This window comes from Zootoca vivipara, chromosome 2, assembly GCF_965207765.1.
Source record: "Zootoca vivipara chromosome 2, rZooViv2.hap1.1, whole genome shotgun sequence".
Taxonomy (NCBI): domain Eukaryota; kingdom Metazoa; phylum Chordata; class Lepidosauria; order Squamata; family Lacertidae; genus Zootoca; species Zootoca vivipara.
Window position 1 is genome coordinate 53,782,792 of NC_142584.1, and position 23,093 is coordinate 53,805,884.

The window sequence follows — 23,093 nt, forward strand, 5'->3', positions numbered from 1 at the left end:
TTTCAAGGAGTGTTCACAAATCCCACTGATGCTCAGAAATAATGTATTTATTTATTCACAATGTTTATTGTGGCTTACACCTCGTATTTCTCTTTGCCTTCTAGCACCCTGTTCTGGATGAACCAATTGCAGAAGCTGTCTGCATTATCGCAGACACGGATAAATGGACAGTACAAGTTGCCAGTAGTCAGAGGCGAATCACCGATAATAAACTCGGGAAGGATGTGCTAGTTTCTAACCTTGTCTCCAATTTGCTTCATTCCACTCTTCAGCTTTACAAGCATAATTTATCTCCAAATTTTGTAAGTACCCAACCTGTGAGGCAAAATGAAATCACAAAGCCAAATCAGAATGAGGGTATTTTTTTCCTGGCACCACTGATTGAAGGTAGATACCGTAGATGATAGATAGATAGATAGATAGAGAGATATCCTACCATTCAGGATACAAAATCTACTAAGATGGCTTACAAGTAATATACAATTACGTATTTTTAAAATAAAATAAAAATAGTTACTTGAAATGAAGTAAATATTACCTCTTTTCACAAGCTCCCACAAACAGTTGGTGAACTAGAGTGTATAAATCTCACATAGGTAAATATTTCCACAACACTTAACATTTCCCTGTTTCAGCATATCCCTGGTTATATTCAACAACATAGCCATCTGGTTTCAGTAGATGATAAAGGCCCAACCTGTTAACATCTAATCAGTCACTTCGGTACCTTAAAAAAAAGAAAGATGTAATTTGATCTAACTCCTCAATGGACATAGACCTGTACTAGTTTGTTTTCATGAAATAAACTCAAAATGTATTTACGTTGATGTACCTTGAAGGTAGCATGGTTGGATGGGATGTCATTTTGGCTGAAATTGGGGAGTGGTTTGTGACATTGTTTCTCTTTCCTTTTGCCTCCAGTGTGTCATGCACCTTGAAGATCGATTGCAGGAACTGTACTTCAAGAGCAAAATGTTGTCTGAATATCTCAAAGGCCAGATGCGAGTGCATGTGAAGGAGCTAGGAGTGGTACTGGGGTATGGTCCATATAGATTCCTTGTCCTCAGCTCTTATGTAACCTTATCCTGAACACACAGGCTATACTAGTAGATGAAGCTGTAGGGCTATTTGTCTCAAGATTTTGCCCATTCTTAAGTAGCAGTGCCATTGATAAGGCTGTACTATAAGCAGCAATCTTCTCATTTTAAGCATATTCTCCCCATCTGCAGAATTCTTCAGAACACGAAAGGGTTTTAATGCACATCCTGCTTAGGAAATAAGTTAGTTTTCCAGCTGTGCTTGGAATCAGCAACTAGAGCAGGCATAGGCAAACCCGGCCCTCCAGATGTTTTGGGACTACAATTCCCATCATCCCTGACCACTGGTCCTGTTAGCTAGGGATGATGGGAGTTGTAGTCCCAAAACATCTGGAGGGTCGAGTTTGCCTATGCCTGAACTAGGACAACAGTTCCATTCTCATTTCCTTGCGCATTGAAGAAAGCATGCATAGGATTGTGCTGTAAACCTCAAACTACAACCTACCCATCGAAACCCAGCCTACTGCTGCCCTCCGAGAGCAATGAGAGGTGACGCTTGAAGATTAACAGCTGTTTGCCTAGTGAAAAGTGCACACCACCCTCCTTACAGAAGAAGCAAGTCTTGTTATAGACTCTAGATGTCCTGTTGAGAAATTAGAGGGAAAAGTTCTAGAGGTGTTAATTCCCATCTAGTTTTAAGAATGCAATCTAAATTTCAACCCAAGGGTCTAATCTAAGATTCATTGGGTCTGTTGGAATTTTTTCATTTGCTTCAGTTAACTTTGGGTCCCAAGACAGCTGGAAACAATTAAATCTTTAGTAATACAGACCTGTCGCCAGAGGGAATGCTACTTGTGACAAACAACCTGGTCATGTGTGTTTATGATATAAATTAGCATGCTCTTTAATTATAGAAATGCATATGGGCTACTGCAATATATTTTGAGTGTCTTGACAGTTCAAAGGCTTTATTTCTTTTTAAATATACAACTGCTGGTGTTTTAATAGTCTAAGTGCAGGTACCTTGACATGAGACAAATATCACACCATGTTAATAAGCTGCGGAATATTGAGAGTGCGAGCTTGGATTGAAAATGCCCATCTGTCTTTCTTTCAGGATTGAATCCAGTGACCTCCCTTTACTGGCAGCTGTAGCAAGCACCCACTCTCCTTACGTTGCCCAGATTCTGCTCTAAAATACCAAAGGGCAAAGACAATAACTTTATTTTTTATAAAAGGGAAGACAAGGAAGCAAACATGAACCATTCTTGTCCGGGCTCTTTCTTGCCCTCAGGCAAATAGACTGAACAGCTTGCTGACTTGACTGTGTGCCTCTGCGACTGAATACATGATGTGCAAACAAATGAAGTTGTTTCCTCCTTCCTTCCCTCCTTCCCTTTCCATTCATAAAAAAATAAATAAAAGACCAGACCAGAGACTCGGATCACTAGAGAAGACACTAGAACGTGGAGGGCTGGCTTGGGCAATAACTTCTGAAATGCATATAACTGCAAACTGTTAAAATCACAGGATTACTGGAGGTTAGAACTGCTTCATAACCATATGCAGTCTTGTTACTGTTTATTTAAGAGAATAGAACCAGCTGGCTACTTGGTACAAATTAGGAGAGCATTTAAAACAAATAACAACAAAGCTACAGCTATTTGTAACAGTTTTAACCATTTCTGTGCTAAAAGTTGAGACTGCTGAAGATTTCTTTTACTGGGGGAAAAATTCAATTTACATGGAGGTAAGGGACTTGGATCGTAGCCTGCTAATAGCACTCACCTCAGAAATGTATTTGCAGGCATTTCCCCATGGATATGGTGTCTGGGAGTTCAAGCCAAGAAACACGTCTCATTTTACCATAATTTGGGTGTGTGATTGATCTTATGCCTTTGATGTTGTTCTGATGTTGTGTTGCTATCTAAATACTCCAGAAAACAGAACATTTGGCCTAGGAAATGTCAAATGAAATTTGTCTCCCACATTTTGTTAATGTTGATTTCAAACACAACCAAACACACAAGACTTTGTTTACTTTGATCTTGTCCTGTTTGAAGCACAATAAATAAAAGTTACCAGCCCTCCAGGCCCGTTAATATCTAGGTGATTCAGGTGCTTAACTTCATAAAACCTAAAATTTGCAGATTTAAGGAAGTTGGTATGAAAGAGAGATAAAAGCCAAAACTGGATACAGAATAAGAGTACTGAAAAAATGTTGTCCTTAACTGCTTAAGCAAATTTTGTTTTGAAGCACCAGATTTCGTTTTACACCACAGTTTAACAGTTGCATCAGCATCATTTAGTAGAAGCTACTCTGATGATGCCACCCTGTTTGTTAATAATTGGCTTAAATAAAAAAAGAGTAGCTATGTAGTCCCTTCCCCCTCATAGTTTTATCCTTGATTAAGCAATAGCATCAAATATTTCTAATGAGGGAGCCATAATTTATAAGACATGCATATAAGTAGATGAATAGATAATATTCTGAGCAGGCTCTACTACCTCACTTTGAATATTGGGACATGCGGGCTCAATTTTCCTAGCACCTAGCCACCACTAACCATATGTTCGTCATTAATTATTTTAATTATTAGTGTTCTGAGTTTCATATGTCATCCCACAGGGAAAATTAAACGTATATATTTCTCATTTACTAAAATAACACCTGCCATGCCAGACCTTTTAACTATTTGCTCTCTGTGCAGGTGAAGATTGCAGTCCTGGGAAAAATTGCATGCCCTAGTGATTTTTGGTTCCGCTTAAATCCTGCAAATAGTTTCGTAATTTAAGTCTCACGCCACTTTCGGTGAGACTATTGCATTTGCTCAAGTGCTTTTGCTTCTTCAGGCTGAAGTGTTTAGACATGGGTACATACGGTAGGTTGAAGATTACAATTGCACACCCTGATCTGGCAGCTGCACCATATAGAGCGGGGGTTGTCACACAGCTGGAGAAGCATCCTGTACAAATGGACCAAGAATGCGCTGCTATGCTTTCTTAGGGATTTCAGACAGAAGGAGCTAGTCCATATTGAATCAAAACGTTTGGTCCCACTTAGCTTAGTAATCTAAATTCTGATTGGAACTGACTCTCCCAATCCTTAAGTAGAAATGGCAGGGATTGAATTGGGGACTTTCCATTCAAAACATTTGCCCTACTGCTGAGCAATACCTCCTCCCTAATAAATTGCTTACCCCAGAACCCCAAGATTTGTACTGTTCCTAGATTTAATGGTGGCATACGATGTCTCCAGTCCTTCATCCCACACTTCCTTTCCATCCATTTCTGCATTGTTTTACAATAGTGTGCGCAGCTGCTATGCTACATCAGTTGATGGTGGTTTTTGCTGTTTCAGAAACATCCGTTCAAGTTGCTCCCTAGGTGAGCTCACACTCTGAAGTGTGATGTTCCAATGTATCGATCCTACACACCGACTTGCAAGTGCAGTTGCATGTAGGATCAGTAAGGTGGCCTGATAAAATCTCCTATTCAAGCAGTAATAAGTGTTGCCATAGATGTAGTCTCTCACATGCCTTCAAAAGCATTTGATAACCAAACGCTACCCATCTCTCCCCAGCACTGGGTTCATTTGAGATGCAAGAATAAATATTTTTTATGCTTGTCCGAATTTCTGGAATGGTTACTGTGCAAAAGACATTGTAGCATGATGGCATGCTTTCCTGTGACTGATAATTGTTTATGGTACATGCAGAATCAAGGTACTACACACACCTGTTTGTTTGGATTTTTTTTTTGTTTTTTGTTTAAAAAGGGAACTATAACAGCACTGTAGTGTTGACCTCTTAATGTATCATGCTTTTCAGAACAATGTATATGCAAAACTAATCTCTTTGATTTTTTGCAATATTCCCAATGTCCATTAATATGTCTTAATTTTAAGGCTGAGAATAAATTTTAAGTGTATTACACATACATACTAGCAAATGTCTTTCTACAACAGCTTGCAAATGCAAGGCTGCCAAGAAAAGCGGGGAAATCCAAAGCCGGATTTTAAACCTCGCCTTTTAAAACCCGTTAGTTAAGGTAGATGTTTCAAGAGGGTTTGTTTGTTTGTTTGTTTTCAGTCTCCTCTAAATTATGTAGATGGTGGTATGTGTAATATGCCGGGCAAAATGTACATACTTGTTATCTTTCGTGTTTTTTGTATATATATATATTTCCCAAGATGTGCACTTGTATTATAATAACCATTCCCAATTTTAGGGGAACTTTGTGCAATAAATACAATATTGTCCATTGAATTGCTAGTTTTCCTTGTCTTGTTTCCACAGGGCTGTTGGTGAGAGAGTATTTCGTAAAGAAAAATGTTGCAATCCAGAAAGTTGCTTCAGGTACTCCAAGGGCCTTGAGGCACTCTGTGAAACCTTTAATTTTTTCATTTGAAAAGGCAGCTCCTCCCTCCTACCAGGGGCGAAGGAAGGGTGCGGTGGGTGCGGCCGGACCCGGGTATCACCACTCAGGAGGGTGACAAAAAGCTGGGCGGCACTCACTGTGGGGCTTGCAGCGCATTCGAGCCACGCGTCTCTCCTGGGAGTGGCGTGGTGGCTTGGGCGCCTGCAGGCTCCATGCTGCCCCAAACAGTCCACCCGCTGCCTCCCCCTCAGCTGGAGGGCATCTGAGTGGGAGGAGGCAGGCAGGCAGACACCTCGGAGGCCCCACGGAGCGACCTGCCCCAGCTGGCCCCGCCCCCGGACACCACTCCAGGTGCCCGATCGGCTTGCTCTGCCGCTGCCTCCTACCCATATCACAAGACTCAGTGCAGCTTCTGCAAAGTGATTGCCATAAAGCAGGGAGCACTGCTGTTGAAGCCCAAAGCCCTTCTACCACCTGGATCTGGTCATGCTTGTAGTTCTTTAAATTTTGCACAGTGAAGTACCTGCACTGCTGTGAACATCCACCCTATTCACCCACCCTCTTCTCATGTGATGGTGTAGGTTCCCCATGCAATTTAGAACATAGATTGCACAAAGTTTAAAATCATCTGGGGATTCTGCTAACTTACAGCCAACTTCTGTCCTCCTGCTCCAATGACTGAAAAGCAGGGTCTCTGGCTAGCAGGGGACATGACACTGAGGGTAAGTGTGACCCTGTTGTTGTTGTTGTCATTGTCATCGTCCATCCCCCCCCCAATACAGTGGTAATTGTGTGGAAGAAGAATGAGAGGAATACAGTGGTACCTCGACTTACGAACGACTCGACAACCGAATTTTTCGACTTACAAATGGGGCAAATGGCCGCACGCTTACAAATTTCTCGACATCCGAACAGAAACTGCGGCAGTTTTAGATAGGGTTTTTTAAACTTACGAATTTTTAGATGGGGTTGCTTCGACTTACGATTTTTTCCGTTTCCAATGCATTCCTATGGGAAACTGCGTTTCCAATGGCGCTTTTCGACTTACGAATTTTTTGACCTACGAAGGTGCCTTCAGAATGGATTAAATTCGTAAGTGGAGGCACCACCGTAGTTCTAAGGATTTGAGGCCCAGAGGTTCAGCCAGTCTGCTCCAGATGCTTCACCACCATGAGCATACGTTTGCATACAACGGAAGGACGGAATAGTTATTTTTACCACCAGCACAGTCATGACGTAGCTGTAACATGAATCTATCTGAATGGAGACATTCCTTCTTTTTGAAAATACCAGCGTTAGTAAATGCTATCTCCTCCAGTGAATCCTTGGGTGTATACTTTCGCCATTCAGTTTACAGTACCCTGGCTGCGGTCTAGAAAAAAAGTACGGATGTGCACTATTTTTCCCATTCAGGTTACAGTACCTGCTTCATGAGCTCAGGCACATGGGGGTGGGTGAGGGTGTTGCTGTTGCTTTTTTGCATCTTTATTTTAGATCTTGTGATTGATGTGGAAATTGTTTAGTAAGGTTGTATTTTTTTTAATGTTTAAATTATTGTTTATGACTTCTTATGTTGTAGTTAATGTGTGTTTTTTCTTGTTGTGAGCTGCCTTGAGCATGATTCAAACAGTGGGAAGGCGACATACAAATAAAATTATGCATGCATGCATGCATGCATGCATGTATAATGCATGTATGTATAATGCATAAATTTAAGGACAGGGCAGAGGAAGGGTGTTTCAAGCATGATAAACACAGTTAGGGGTCAGCAAACTTTTTCAGCAGGGGGCCGGTCCACCGTCCCTCAGACCGTGGGGGACCAGGCTATTCCACGGGCCAGATTTAGAAGGCGATTGGGCCGCATCCGTCCCACGGGGCTTAGGTTGCGTACCCCTGGTCTAACTGTTGCAGCAGTGCTGGCAATGGGGTTTTTTTTCCCCCCTTTCAGATTTCTATCGAAGGCACTACTGGATACTTTTCCTGAAACTGTATGGAGGAAGCAGCTGCAAGCAGATAAAGCTGCCGACTTTTGACCGAGCATGTTTCACTTTTGAGAAACGGTTGCTCATGGGTGCGACAGGTGCATTCTGCGCGCTCAGAACTTTTCTGGAGCAAGGCAGGGCTGATAACCTAAATATTTGAATCTGCCGCGAATCAGGTTTCTCTGCTTTCTCTTCTTCCCCCCCCCTCCCCGATTGTTTTTTTCTGTGTAACATTGCATTGCTTGTTCTTCAAGTAACACTCCCTTTTTAACTTGCTTTTTGTCCTCTGTCAGATCAATGGCCCATCTAGCTCAGTACTGTCTACACCAGGCATGGCCAAACTCGGCCCTCCAGCTGTTTTGGGATTACAACTCCCATCATCCCTAGCTAACAGGACCAGTGGTCAGGGATGTTGGGAACTGTAGAGCCAAAACAGCTGGAGGGCCACGTTTGGCCATTCCTGGTCTACACTGAGTGGCAACAGCTCTCTATAAGAGTTTCAGATGGGTCACTCCGAGTCCTTCCAGGAGATGGCGGAGATTGAACCCGGGAGCTTTGCATGCAATGGATTTGCTCGACCACTGGACCATGGTCCTCCAGATGTCATTGGATTCAAACCATCAAGCTAATCTGGATGCTTAGTGGTCAGGAAAGATGGGAGTTGCAGTTGCACAATATCTGGAGGGCCACAGGTTCCTTCATCTTTGCTCCATAGGATGCTTGATTTTCTAACAGCCTTATAAAAAGGGATGGTTGCTAGGTATTCACAACCCTATATGTTTTGTTATTTGCATGGCATATTCATCTGATGAGCAGTGCCTGTGGCATAGATTGGAGGCATCCTGGACTTGGTCAAGTCATTTGCAAAATGTAAAAGTGGAGCAGGATTAGAATAGCAACTGCCCTGTATCCCATCATGGAAACTATGGATGAGAAAGTGATGTCATCAAGTGGTGCTCCATTTCTGAATGGCCTCACGTGAGCCACCTCCTGCTTGTTGCGCAGTAGCTGCTTTTAAATACATCTATATATATTAAAATCACATTATTAAAGTATTTGATTTATGAATGCAAAACAGTCCAGGTTAATCTTGCTCTGCAGAATGGAGATTCTCCACTTCAAAGCATTTCTCCCACTTTTCACTGCCCATCAGGCTTGGAAGAGAAAGCTGAAGAAGTGGGGAGAATTTGAAGAATTAGAAGCTTTAAATAATCAGTGGTTAAAGGTGTTGTTGTTTTTAAAAAAACAACTTTGTTTTTACATGCTGATAGCTAGAGTTTGTGCTTCATTCTCAACTACCTGAGAAGATTTGAGATGGGTAGGATGATATCTATTACTTTAAAATTGTTTTCTTTTGAATATCTCAAATTTATATTTGAATATTTCAAAATTATTTAGAAGACGAAGAAGAAGAAGAGTTTGGATTTGGTATCCCACTTTATCACTACCCTAAGGAGTCTCAAAGCGGCTAACATTCTCTTTTTCCTTCCTCCTCCACTCTGTGAGGTGAGTGAGGCTGAGAGACTTCAGAGAAGTGTGACTGGCCCAAGGTCACCCAGCAGCTGCATTTGGAGGAGCGGAGACGCGAACCCGGTTCCCCAGATTGCGAGTCTACCACTCTTAACCACTACACCACACTAGCTCTCAGTATGAAGGAGACCTATATACATGACATATTCTACCTTGCTTTCTTAATGTAAACAGTGTCATCACAGTCCAGGAAATTAGCCAGCTGAGCAGCTGTCTCCTGTTGGACATGTACAGTACTCCTTTCACTATGCATATTTTCCAGTAGCTTCTGTGGAAATAGCAATAGTTTCTCCAATATTCTACAAGAGTTCCTTCCCCCCACCCAAATGGGAAATGCTTCCTCAGTGTCATACTGTTGATTGCTATTGAGAAGACTTCTACTGAAAGAGAAGTACTAACAACACGCTAGTTCCTTGGATGGGAAAAGCTATCTGAAATCAATTGTGCACAGTGTTGCCCTGAAATCTTGTCCCGAACCCCTGGCCTATCCGATGGCAAAGTCCAATGTTCAAAGTCAGTCCAAGCAAGCCAAGTCTGAAACCCTGCAGTCAGAATACAGTCCAGAGTCAAACGGGAAGCACAGTCCCATGGAGGTCCAGGAACATCCAAGCCAAGGTCCATTGACATGGGCAGTTGAGCAGACAGAGCACCTCAGCTCTGCTTCCCTTTTGCACTTTCCATGCTGATTGCAGCATCGGGGCTTGATGAGACATGTGACCCTCACCTGTTCCCAGCCTGCTCCAGATGAGGAATCACACACCACCTCCCAGAGCTAGCGAGCCCCACCTGGCCAGCTAGGGAGCTGGAGTGCCCTGCCTGCTGCTCCCTACAGCTCAGAGCCCGCTGTGTTTGTGGAGAAAAGGGCCCCTCTGGCCCTGGAGATGGGTCCTGCTGCTCTGGTTCCTGTGCACCGACCCCCATCACCCAGTGAGTATTCAGACGCCTCCTAAAAGCACTGTGCAGTAAGCCAGCATGAGCTTATTGAAGAGAAGGGCCGTAGCTCAGTGGCAGAGCCACCTGCTTTGCACGCAAAAGGTCCCAGGTTTAAATCCCAGCATCTCCAGGCAGGTCTGGGAGGGGGAAACCTGAAACTCTGTAATAGAGCCATTACCATTACCGAGCAAGGTGGACCAGTTTTTATAAGGGAGCTTCCTTCTGTGTCAATCTGTACTCCCATTAGGAGGATTCTCGGCCCTGCTCAGATGCTAAATCAGTTTTCTGAACTGGATTAACAAGTAAAACTGCTTCTTTAACTTTAGCTAAATAGAGTCGGGAGCAAATGATCACAGTCAGTTCTTCTGGACACTGAAGAGGAGTGCTTGGCTAATCACTCCTGTGGCGCCTCTTTGGGGGTATGTATGTGGCAAGAGTTTGTGTTGCTGGGAGGCCATTTAGCAAATGATCTTATGGCAGCAGCAGAAAGGCCCACATGTCTCTCATCAGGCCTTCCCTCAGCACCCCTGCAGGGATACAACTTTTTATTTTATTTTCCCCTCCCTTGCCCCAAAGCCTTCTTTCTGAATGCTGAATGATATACCAACAGGTATCGTTATTATAATTTCTACTTCTGGTCATTCAAAACACATCCAGTTCAATGTTACCTGCTGCAGATTAACAAGGGTTTGCCTGGTATAATTTGCAAGCTCGCACCATGTACCATGGGAAGGCCTGACCACTTGATGTGGCTCCTAAGCTTTACACTCATTAGACAATGTGGCGGGGGGGGGGATGGCACAACACACTTTCATTAATAGAAATGACCAGGCAGAACCATGGCAGAAAAACTATCAACTTGGAAGTCTGTAATGGGCCATAGTCATGCATCGCCAGATTTGAAAGGCCCATTAAACTGACATTTATATATTATGAGGCCCCCTGCTTGAATTGAGTTTTCCCTTATAAATCAGTCACTAACGCTAGTGCATTTACAATGTTTCTGAAATGTAGTTCTCCAGTCTGGAGTGCCCTTGTCCATTTTTGTTTTTATTTTTATTTTGCAAAGGTCTCAGCATTAAATAATGTGCAAGGTAAATTTCTGATTATGAGACAGCATGAAACTCCATTAAGTAAGCTTGCAGGTTGCCTAGAATAGTGTACAGATTGCTCAAGTCTTTTTTACCATCAGGTAAAAGGTTTAATTGGGACGCCGGTGGCACTGTGGGTTAAACCACAGAGCCTAGGGCTTGCTGATCAGAAGGTCGGCGGTTTGAATCCCTGCAACGGGGTGAGCTCCCGTTGCTTGGTCCCAGCTCCTGCCCACCTAGCAGTTTGAAAGCACACCAAAGTGCAAGTAGATAAATAGGAACCGCTCCGGCGGGAAGGTAAACGGCGTTTCCGTGCGCTGCTCTGGTTTGCCAGAAGCAGCTTTGTCATGCTGGCCACATGACCCGGAAGCTGTCTGCGGACAAGCGCCGGCTCCCTCGGCCTATAGAGCGAGATGAGCGCCGCAACCCCAGAGTCGGACACGACTGGACCTGATGGTCAGGGGCCCCTTTACCTTTACCTTTAAAAGGTTTAATTGGGACGCTGGTGGAGCAGTGGGTTAAACCACAGAGCCTAGGGCTTGCTGATCAGAAGGTCAGCGGTTCGAATCCCCGCAACAGGGTGAGCTCCTGTTGCTCGTTCCCAGCTCCTCCCATCCTAGCAGTTTGAAAGCACCTCAGAGTGCAAGTAGATAAATAGGTACCGCTCCGGCGGGAAATTAAACGGTGTTTCCGTGTGCTGCTCTGGTTCACCAGAAGCAGCTTAGTCATGCTGGCCACATAACCTGGAAGCTGTACACCGGCTCCCTCGGCCAATAATGCGAGATGAGCACCGCAACCCCAGAGTCGGTCACGACTGGACCTAATGGTCAGAGGTCCCTTTACCTTTACCTTTAACATGTTTTTGTTGTTGCTGTTGTTTATTAAAGGTTTTCTTGGTTTACAAAGATATGTGCAATGTCTCTCATAAGTTTTTTTCCAAATCAGTTTCATTTGTTGAGACACTGGGAAGAAAAGGGGAAAAGAGGTAGATGGGGGAGGGTGGGTGGGGTCGGGTGATGATGTTTCTATTTTGCTTAATATGGGGGGGGGGTTTGTCAGCTTTGCTTGTGTAGGTTCTCTGCTGTTCGCTTGTGTTCCTTTGGTGGTGAGAGATGCATACAAATCAATATGGCTAACCTGATCCAAAACACTCACCCACCCCACTCACACACAAAACAAAGACCACCACAGCCAACCACAAAGCAACAGCCATATCCTAGGCCAACCTTCAACAGGTTTAATATACACAGTTCTTAGAGCTCTGGTACCTATTCTCCCAAGGGGATCCACGAACAGGTGCATTTACATAGGTGGGCAGCATAAGCTAACCTTAAGATGAGCATCTTTGACACACCCGCAATTGTTTCAGAACCTTTGCTTGCTTTTCATTAGACTAAGGAAGCAATGAAGGCTGGTGCCATTACTTTGGAACGCTCCATGCTTGTAGAATTAACTACAATTAACCCTTTGCTACAGGGATTGACTTACTGCTGTTGTGCAAAGGGAATGGTAAGAAATGCCTTTAAAAAGTCTCCTCTTCCCCCTCCTTTTCCAACAGAAGGATCAGCAATACGCAGCTTAGGGATTTGCATAGGTATTGAATGACAAACTGCGTGCAAGGCTTGTGATAGAGAGCTGGAACTTCCGTACAGGATCTTCTCACGCTGGTAGGGGTGCAGAACACATGTGAGATAGAACACATTAGGAAAGTGTGGCTTTCTGGGAGTGTGATCAGAAGGGGAACCAATATTGTTTTGTGGGTAGGGAAGGGCTGCTGTGTAAGTCCTGGATATAAGGGCATCAGAGTTCATAACAGTCATTAATGATCCTGACAACTAGAAATGGTATGGATTGAGAGGCATTTTCCTTCATAGGTGGTAGCTCATTTGCTTTGCATAAAGAACATCTCAGGATCAACCCTCAGCATTCTCAGGTAGAGCTGGGAGAGAACCCTATCTTTTTTTTAAAAAAATATTTTTATTAAAGATTTCTTGGTTTACAAAAGTAAAGTTACATTTTCTACAGATCAGTTTCATTTGTTGAGACATTAGTGTTACATTAGAAAGAAAAGGGGGGAAGAGGGGGGTGGGGGTGGGGGTGGGGGTGGGGGTGGGGGTGGAATTGGGTGGCAATGTTTCTAATTTACTTAATGTATGTATGAGGTTTTGTGTCAGCGTCGCTTGTGCAGGTTCTCTTTGCTATTCACTTGTGTTCCTTTGGTGGTGAGAAAGGTTGGGGTTGTTTTAGGGTGTGGTTGTTTGTTTGTGATTGGCTGTGGTGACTTTTGTTTTCATGTGTGAGTGGGGTGGGTGGGTGTTTTTGAATCAGGTTAGCCATATTGATTCGTATGCTGTTGGTGGATTCTTGTCGCTGTCTTGTTGGGCTGTGATATGTGATAAAGGGGAGCCATACCGGGATTAAGGCGTCTTCTTCTATTTGTCTCCATCAGTTTCAGTTTCTTGGTCAATTTTTCTAATAAGGCTGTTTCCCATACTATTTGGTACCATTGGTCCATGCTTACTCCTCACAGGTCTGGGAGAGAACCCTATCTGAGATCCTGGAGAGCTGCTGCCAGTCAGTGTAGACCAGGGGTAGGCAACCTAAGGCCTGGGGACCTGATGTGGCCCAATCACCTTCTCAATCCGGCCCGCAGATGGTCCGGGAATCAGCATGTTTTTACATGAGTAGAATGCATCCTTTTATTTAAAATGCATCTCTGGGTTATTTGTGGGGCATAGGAATTCGTTCATTCCCCCCCCTAAAACATAGCCCGGCCCCCCACAAGTTCTGAGGGACAGTGGACCAGCCCACGGCTGAAAAAGGTTGCTGGCCCCTGGTGTAGACAGTAGATGGACCAAAGGTCTGGCTCAGAAATTAAAAAAACAGATTCCAGTGTTCCGAAACTTTCGATGTGTGGTTCCACATTTTTTGAAATCTATCAACTCTCTTAATAAGCATGAAACTTTAGGAAAGGTCAGTCGGGGTAGGATAGAAAGGGTTTCTTTGCATAAATAAAGGGGTTTTGTATTTCAGTTGCTTAAAAATGCTGCCGCAGCACTTCCACCTTCCTCCACCTCCACCCGCAGCTACTTGATCACTTCTGGCCAGTTGCACTACATTCCTCTGGGCTGGGCTGATATGCAGGGACATCAAATAGTATCCCTTTCAAATAGATGGTGGAAAACATTATGGCTTGTTGTACACTTGCCACTTTTTAAATGTGATCTCTCATTATCTGTTGGCAGCCTTGCAATCCCCAAAAAACGTAATGCAAGACATCCAAGATCCACAACAAAACCTAAACTAGAATAAATAGCGGTCAGGAGCAGATCAAAGACCCAAAGGTGCTCAAAGAAGGAAGGTGAAAGATAACTCTGCTTGTATCTGAAAAAGGTCAGGGAGGATAAAGCAATACTCAAAAGATGTGCTCTATGTCTATACGGTGCAGTTTCATACCTTATATTTATAAGCCTGATTATTATAAAATATGGTGGAGTGAACTGTGCTTCCTTCTTCCACATCCAGTTAAACAAAAAACCCTCTTGTGACTGTTCTTTGTACTTCCTTTAATACCCCCCTCCCCTAGAATGGTCACTTCTGTTTAATTCTCTTCGTTACAGTAACAATAAGCAGAAATTAATTGTAACCACCAGGGGTCAGAATTTGCATCTATGATGTGCAATTGTGTTCTTAGCCAATCCAAGACTCGCTTGGTTATGCAATGTGATTTGTTTCCTCAATCTGAAGCCAGCTTTGTGCATGAGCAGACAGAATGACTGGCAAGCCTTTTGGTCTTTTTCTGAGCTCCGGAAACCATAGTAAATAAGGAACTTTAGATAACCACAGTCATATTTGTCCATTCTTCTCCTGCTTCCCGGTTTAAATTCATGTGGCCTGAGGCGGCTTGCTGTTTGCAATGTGTTCCACGTTTCTGTTCTTTTAAAACTTTAGCTCCTCTTTCGCAGCCTAGGGCAAACTGCTAAACTGTGCACTCCCGTAAAAATGAAATTTGCTACTTGGAAACGTTTTAAGAACATAATACACTTAAGAGATCAGGCTGGATCAGGCCAGTGGCCCATCTAGTCCAGCATCCTGTTCTCACAGTGGCCAACCAGATGCTAGTGGGAAGCCTGCAAGCTGGACATCAACACAACAGCACTCTGTGATTCCCAATTGGTATTCAGAGGCAGCGCACGACATCGTGATCAGGCTTATAGCCTTATTTGCCATGAATATGCATTACTGGTCAGCACTAAAATGGCATAAAACACAATAAAACGATGATAACAAAAATTAAAAGCATTTACAAGCAGATATACAGCAAATGGGGATGCGGGTGGCGCTGTGGATTAAACCACAGAGCCTAGGGCTTGCTGATCAGAAGGTCAGTGGTTCAAATCCCCGCGATGGGGTGAGCTCCCGTTGCTCAATCCCAGCTCCTGCCAACCTAGCAGTTCGAAAGCATGTCAAAGTGTAAGTAGATGAAAAGGTACCGCTACAGTGGGAAGGTAAACAGCGTTCCAGTGTGCTGCTCTGGTTCACCAGAGGCGGTTTTGTCATGCTGGCCACATGACCTGGAAGCTGTACGCCGGCTCCCTCGGCCAATAACGCGAGAGGAGCGCGCAACCCCAGAGTCGGTCACGACTGGACCTAATGGTCAGGGGTCCCTTTACCTTAAACAGCTAATAATGGAAGTTTCGAAGCACAATTCAAAGTGTTGGTGCTGACCTTTAAAGCCCTAAACAGCCTCGGCTCAGGAGGGTCCTCACTCCCATCGTCCAGCCCAGATACTCAGGTCCAGCTCCAAGGTCCTTCTGGCAGTTTTGCCACAGCAAGAAGTGAAGTTACAGGGAACTAGGCAGAAGACCTTCTTAGTAGCCCTCTGAAGTAGAGCTTCATGGCCGAGTGAGATTTTCAACCCTGGTCTCTCAGGTCCTGGTCCAACAATCTAACCACAACACGCCAATTCCAGTGAAACTCTGCATACATTTAGATGTGAAGCACTGTAAAACTTGCTCCCATTAATGATTTCAGTTGACAGGGTGGATGCAGATACATTGGTGTTAGCCTGTCCTTTTCCATGTCAGAAAATGCTTCATGCTTGTGACGGAGAATCTGGCTTGTGGGCATTGATCATTTATCAAACCTTGTCATCTCTTAAACTGAGTTCAGTTTGCACCATGTGTGTGTCAACAATACCAGCTTAAATATGAAGAGCCCGATTTCATACTGGTATATCATTTATTTACAAATAGTCAGGGGTTCCAGAGCATTGTAATTCTAGCTGCAATAATGTTGGGACACAGTTCATGATTGAGGACAAAGCTATTCCTGCCAAGCCTAGGGTTTTTTTTGTTTTGTTTTGTTTTTAACTGTTGTTATCATGGAAGGACAGATCCTGAAGCTGAGGCTCCAATACTTTGGCCACCTCATGAGAAGAGAAGACTTCCTGGAAAAGACCCTCATGTTGGGAAAGATGGAGGGCACAAGGAGAAGGGGATGACAGAGGACGAGATGGTTGGACAGTGTTCCTGAAGCTACCAACATGAGTCTGACCACACTGTGGGAGGCAGTGCAAGACAGGAGTGCCTGGCGTGCTCTGGTCCATGGGGTCACAAAGAGTCGGACACAACTAAACGACTAAACAACAACATCATCAACATCATTATTATTATTTAGCAGAGGAGAGGCTTGAGTGCATCATAAAAACCCCTCATCTAGAAGTACTACTCATTTATTTTAATGGAGGGAGCACATCTCTGCAAGCATTATTTGCACAATGGATGGAACAGACCTGTGCTCACATTACTTTGCACATGTGGATTGCTTTCTGTACTGAAGTTAAAGGGGTACCCTGGCTACATTAAAAAGCATATACCATCCCAATTCCACCTGCACCATGTGTGAGTAAAGGTAGGCTAGCTGAATGATGGCCTAATATGAACATGGGTACTGTATGCTGTCGCTGAATAGTGCCTGTCATCCAATTGGAAAAGAGGGGCTGCATTCAGTTCCCCATGAACAGATGATCTCTGCTCCCCACAAACAGATGCTTGGCTATTGGCCATGGCTATGTACATGAAGACTGGGATCATGGTGCCTGCTGTTGATATCACCAATTTATGTAAAAATGGCACCAAATGTTTTGTTTGTGGAGATTACATCCCCTTTCATAGCAATGCATCCAGCAACATATAAGCAAAATCTCTATTCCCTCAAAGTCACACTTGCCCATAGAGAAACAACAATATCACTGACAGAACATGAGACCCACTGAACCTTACAAAATTAACTAGCACATCTTGAAGCAGCAGGCTTATTAACAGCAGCTGAAGCTGGAAATCTTGCACAAGGCCAATCACTTGCAGATGAGCACAGCAGAGAAATAAATGCTCCTTTTCTGCATAGATTAAACATCTGACAGATGAATTTTTCAGGGACACATTCAGAGGGAGCATGATAATTGCAGCTGTATAGCTTATGCAGCAATAATTAATGGCTGTGCTCCCTTCATTTCAATGTTCCATTTTTCTAAAATGGTGCAAATATTTCAAACAAAGGTCTTAATCTCTGTTGTTTCAAATGGCATCGCTCTGAAAGTTAGTATTATATAGAAAGTCAATGGACTGACTGTAGGCAAACTATATTTTCAACATGGAATAAAAATGTGTTAATTGCTCCTGAAATTAGAGGTTAGTGAAGAGGAAGAACGTTTTTCTCATTTGCACAAATCTGATATTGCTTTGTAGGTCCTAAATATTTAAGACTTAACTGATCTGTTGCAAAGTGGAGCACCAGCTCAGTTGGCACAAAATGTTATGAAATGGTTAGTATTTATGAAGCAGGACTTTGTGTAACTTAATCCTTTTAAGATCCCCGTGTGCATTTGGGGTAAGGCAATGGGGAATAATAATTTGCAGTAGGTAACCATCCCAAAATGATCGTAAGGAACATTGGACCACACGGTCTAACTACCTTTGTGGCTTCATACCATGCTATGAAGTACTCACAGTCTTATTTTATTCCCAGAAGTTAGCATTTTTTCTTCACATTTTTGCTGTGATGCTTAACCATGTTCTTGGCAGCAGACATTTATTTCATTGCTTTGCAAGGAGCTATTGGTGAGCTTAAGACGGGATGGGAAATTTTTTTCAGCCCAATTGTCACATTCTCTTATTGTGGCCAACTTTCCAGTGGTGGGTGTGGCCAATGCAAAGCAGATGGGCTAGACTTGGCACTGGATGAGGCAGCCCTCCAGGCGACTTTTCATTTTTATTGGGAGGGGGGAGGAGAGAGATGTGGCCCTGTGTCACCTCTAGTCTCATCCTCATAGGAAGCTTGAGTTGTTGGCATTCCAAACTCTGAATAGCCAAAAAAGTGCTCTAGAATGTAGTTTAATAAAAATAAAAGTTACATACCACAGCCAATCTCCAGAATTATCTTACATTTACGATACGATGATCTTTATTGTCATTGTCCCATGCAGAACAACGAAATTGAACATCTACATCAAACTTACACAACCATCAGCATACCGTAATTACCCCCTAAAAATACTCTAATACTGATTTACCCCCTCGAACTCTGATGCCCCATTTCTTTAAGTGGGAAGCTCACCAACTGGCCTTCTCCCTCTGATAAACAGTGACAAATTCCAATCAAGTTGGGAGAAGAGCATCCTTAGGCAGCTGGCCCGATAAGGACTCTCAGCAGGGCATCTCCTAAGTCTGGAAATGGAGATGGCGAAAAATTTAATCAAGGAAAGAATCACCGACAACGAATTACAAAATGATTTTACCAGACTTGCTACAAACTATCAACACCTATATGACCATCGAAAGATTTACTTGGCAAATTACCTTAAGTCGGTAGATAATCCTAAACATCGCTGGGCATTCTCTAGGGCCCGCTTCAACGCTCTCCCCTCAGCGCTGTTAGCTGGTAGGTATAACAAGACCCCCTTTGATCAAAGATTATGCCCATGTAACAACAAAGAGATTGAAACAATTGGGCACGTCCTGCTACACTGTCCATTATACCAAGAGAAGAGAAAAGAGCTAATTGAACCGCTCCTAGCCAAACTGCCCGGCCGATCAGGAGAAGCTTATACCAACTACCTGCTAGCTGATACAGATATAGAGACCACTAGGGCTGTAGCTAAATACTGCTACTTGGCAACAAGAATAAGACATGCCATGACGAAAGCAACCACCAAAGATAAAGTTCCTAGTTAACTCATAGCAGATGGAGAGATGACAGAGGCTCAGTTTTATAACAGCCATGTAATATGTTATAAAAATTTAAAATTGTGTAGTGCTCAATAATATTATACTGTATGAACTGAATTTTAATTTTAATTTTAATTTTAATGTATGAACTGAATCATTTTTTTGCTGGTCTTTGACCGTATTAAAGTTTACTTACTTACTAAGTGGGAAGCTTTGCTTGTACGATAAACTCTGTAAGTTACTTGGGAGGAAGTGTGGCGGGGAGAGAACTGAACAGAAGCAGAATCAGGAGCAACTAGTTTTGCCTAGAGCCCAATTTTTTATTATTAGAATGAGTAACTTTTGAAAATATATGTAGCCTTTATATGGCTCTGGTTTGTATGGGTGGAGCACGCAACAGTGCCTTTGATAGCTTGCATCAGAATATGACTCATTCGGTCATATGATCTGTTTCCTATTTTCCTTTCTTTCTGCATGCACTTCCAGTGCTCTGTTCTATCTGTGGAAATGACTACATCGACTCCTCTCATGATATTTTATATATGGCATGCACATAAAGGGCTGCTTCCTTTGGTCTAGGAGGACCTACACAGCAGGCGGAGTTGGTTTATTAGCACTGTGCATAAAATCTGAAACCGATGTCTTCTTACATTGGAATGGGCTCGATTGAACTCAGTAGGAGTTAGGATGCATATTTCTAGGACTAGTTCCCATTGCAGCTGAAATACCAGTTTAAGTGCTGCCCTGCACCTTTTCCTCCCACTTGCCTTTCCGTGTGTTGTTTTTGCATGCAGAAGATCCCAATTTCAACTGCAAGCATCTCCAAGTAGGACTGGGAGAGAGATTTGTTTGGAAACCTGTTAGCCATATATTTAAGTATGATCCTAATGCTTGTCTATGCATCAAAATTGGCACTTGACTTGGCTGTCTATAAATGGTATTTTATTTAAGATATGCGTGTGTGTTTAAAGAGATTGTGTCAAAAATTTGGTGAATATTGACATCCACAGAATGGATGTTGTCCATTGTGTAATTGCTGGTCAACAGACACTGGTATATTTACAAAATATGTGAGGAGTACATGTGAACATAAATACTCACATTTTGGACATTCACTGTAATATTCATCCACTCATAGCTGAGTGTGGTATGTGTATGCCTGTGTCCCCTTGTAAGTGTGTGGTACACAATTTGCAGGAAGTTTGTGCTGGGTAGGAGTGAAGGGCAGTCTCTGAGATCTGATTTGTTGCTTCACATCTACCACACATTGCATTTAAAGCATTAAAGTGTACAGCTTTCATCCTGGGAACTGAAGTTCTTCCCTTGCAAAGCTAGATCTCAAAGTAGCTGTTTTATTGCAGAAAAATTTCAGAAACAGACTGGAAAGAGAAGTTGCTGAATTGCAACTCATTACCAAGCTTAAAACCATGGAGATACCTGGTCTGAATAAGGACACTGGATTCTTATCTCATTATACATGATAAAGCTTTCTTTAGCACCTCAGCCCTTGCTTTTTCCTGCAAGACCAATTGCAGTTGTTAACAGTCTTTAACAGTCAACTACAGGTTCACCACTCCTATCAGCCAATCACCCATTCCCACCACCCTTCTGAATAATACCCCTCCCCACCCTCTGGCTATACATAAGGGTCTGGTGACTTCTGTTTCAGTGTATCTGAAGAAGTGTGCTTGCACACGAAAGCTCATACCTATGACAAACTTAGTTGGTCTCTAAGGTGCTACTGGAAGGATTTTTTTTATTTTGCCTTGCAAAGCTGTAATTCACAGTGACTTTATCAAACTGCAACTCCCAGGATTTTTTTTGGAGAAGCAAAGTATGTTGGCAGTGCTTTAAAGCTATGGTGTGGATCTGTCCCAGCATCTGGAGGATTATAACACAAGCCAGAAGAGCAGTCAGCTGTATGTGTATTTTTAGAACTGAAAATAATAAGATTTTATGTACATGCTGAAAAGTAATTTGTTTTGTCATGCTACGGCTATCATGTGATTATCCGGTATGTTTCGGGACTGGAACTCAGTCTCTCAAAAACAGGAATCTTTTAAAACTCCCTGGGGTTGATATTTTAATAGTCTTACTGTTTCTTTTCTGATGCTTGTGCCGGGTAAAATAACTCCCCAGTAAATTGCGTTATTTCTGCAACAGCTCTAGGAAATGAAATACATAGACACAGGGATTGCCATATAGAATAATGAGGCTGGGTGAAAGCAAAGGGAAGGAAAAACCCAACCAAACCTGGAAATCACTAAAGATCCTAGGAGGGGTTCAGTTGGGTCCTGATGGAAGTACAAAGGGGCCCAGCGTCAAAAATGACAGCTACCTGCAACTGATTATAATCAGTGGAAGATGCAAATCTTAAGAACTTTATCACCAATGTTTAACTCTCCACCCCAACAAATTAGAATCTGCTTTTGCAAATGCTACACATGGAATTGAGGTCCATTACTTAGCTGACTGTATTATCCAGCATGTCTATGAAGTTTAGCGACATGTTTCTGTGTCTGCAGGTAAACTGATGCAGATGCTAAATAGAGCTGTAAGAAAGTTTATAGATGCTAAATAGAGCTGTAAGAAAGTTTCATGTCACAAAGGTGACATGAAACACACATGCCTGTTACAATATAATGTGTGCAGTACCTGCCAGGGTGCAGCCTGTGATCCTCATGTACAGATTGGCTTTTGTTCGATCGTCGTATCTGGAGGTCCTGTTTTCTTTGTAATATAAGCGGGATGCAAATAGGACTGCCAAGAGTAGAACAGGAAATTATTACCCTGCATGTTATGAAAAATGCCCAGTTCCTTCCACTCTTCAATCTAAATTAAAAGCAATTTAGGCTGCATTCCCAACCCCTTTACTTGGGATTAAGCCCCTTTGAATTAAACAGGATTTACCTCTGAGTGGACATGGTTAGGATTGCACCATTAGAGAGATTTCTGTTTCTAAAATAGAAGTAGGACTGATGTTTGTTAACAAACAAAAACAGTAAGAGGTGATGGCACGATTAAATGGCACAATGTATTAATTTTGTAGCATATTTATGGCCAATACAAAGGCATTCATTCAGTTAGCAACTCTGCAAATGGTTTTTAAGAAGTAAACTGCAGAAACGGAGAGCTTGGATCCAAAAGAAGCCAAAATGCAAAAAGCAAACAGGTGTGAGGCCTCCAACTTGGATTGTGACTCAGCAGAGAGCAAATGGCTAAAGACCCTGTACGCACCATGCCAGGATTCCAGTCTGGATGAGGCTCTGCATGCCTGCAAATTACATTTTTTAAAAAGCCATTAAAAATGTTAATTGTATCCAGCTTGGCTGTTCTTGACACAGCAAGGGAGGGAAAGGAGCAGGTAAATGGTATCATGTCCAAAATGGTGTTACCTAGAGAGTTTGGCCATTATTAACACAGGGCAGGAAGGAAATGGACAATGGGGAGAGGGATGGCATGCTTTCTGTCTTTTGAAGCCCCTTCATGGCTGAGTGGAGATTTGAATCCTGGTCTCCCTGGCCAAGGGACCCCAAAGCAGTGTACAAGGAAAGAAAACTCACATTTAACAACACCAAGTCAAAGTTAAGCACAAGACGACAAAAGAAAAACAAAAGCAACCACCATGGGGCCAAAGAGCTATCTAAGAGGACGGAGCAAATCAATGGATATCCACCAGCCTTTCATCAACTTCCTCAAGTTTAGCAGGTGAGCAGCAAGAGAGGACTCTCATGGGAGGGAATGCTGCTGCAGCTAAGAAGGCTTGTGTTATGTACTGAGCTGAATCCTAGAACAATAGGATTCAGAATCAGCAGGAGCTACCCAATCCAACTCCAGGTGGAAGTGAATCCGCAACCTGATTGGCCTGCTGGAGCAGCCAATCAGGCGGCTGGCAGAAGTGAACCTGCTACC

General features: G+C 43.0%; 1 protein-coding gene across 4 annotated transcripts in view; it reads left to right on the plus strand.

Annotated features, from left to right (window-relative positions):
- FNIP1 (folliculin interacting protein 1) overlaps positions 1-5,305 on the plus strand; it is an 86,769-nt gene extending 81,464 nt beyond the window's left edge. For all 4 annotated transcript variants that reach the window (XM_035105431.3, XM_035105433.3, XM_035105432.3 and 1 more), the window contains 3 exons: positions 105-302; positions 922-1,037; positions 2,155-5,305. In XM_035105431.3, the coding sequence (XP_034961322.2) occupies positions 105-302; positions 922-1,037; positions 2,155-2,233 (393 nt within the window). In that variant the 3' untranslated portion in view covers positions 2,234-5,305. The remainder of the gene's footprint in view (positions 1-104; positions 303-921; positions 1,038-2,154) is intronic.
- The last annotated feature ends 17,788 nt before the right edge of the window (positions 5,306-23,093 follow it).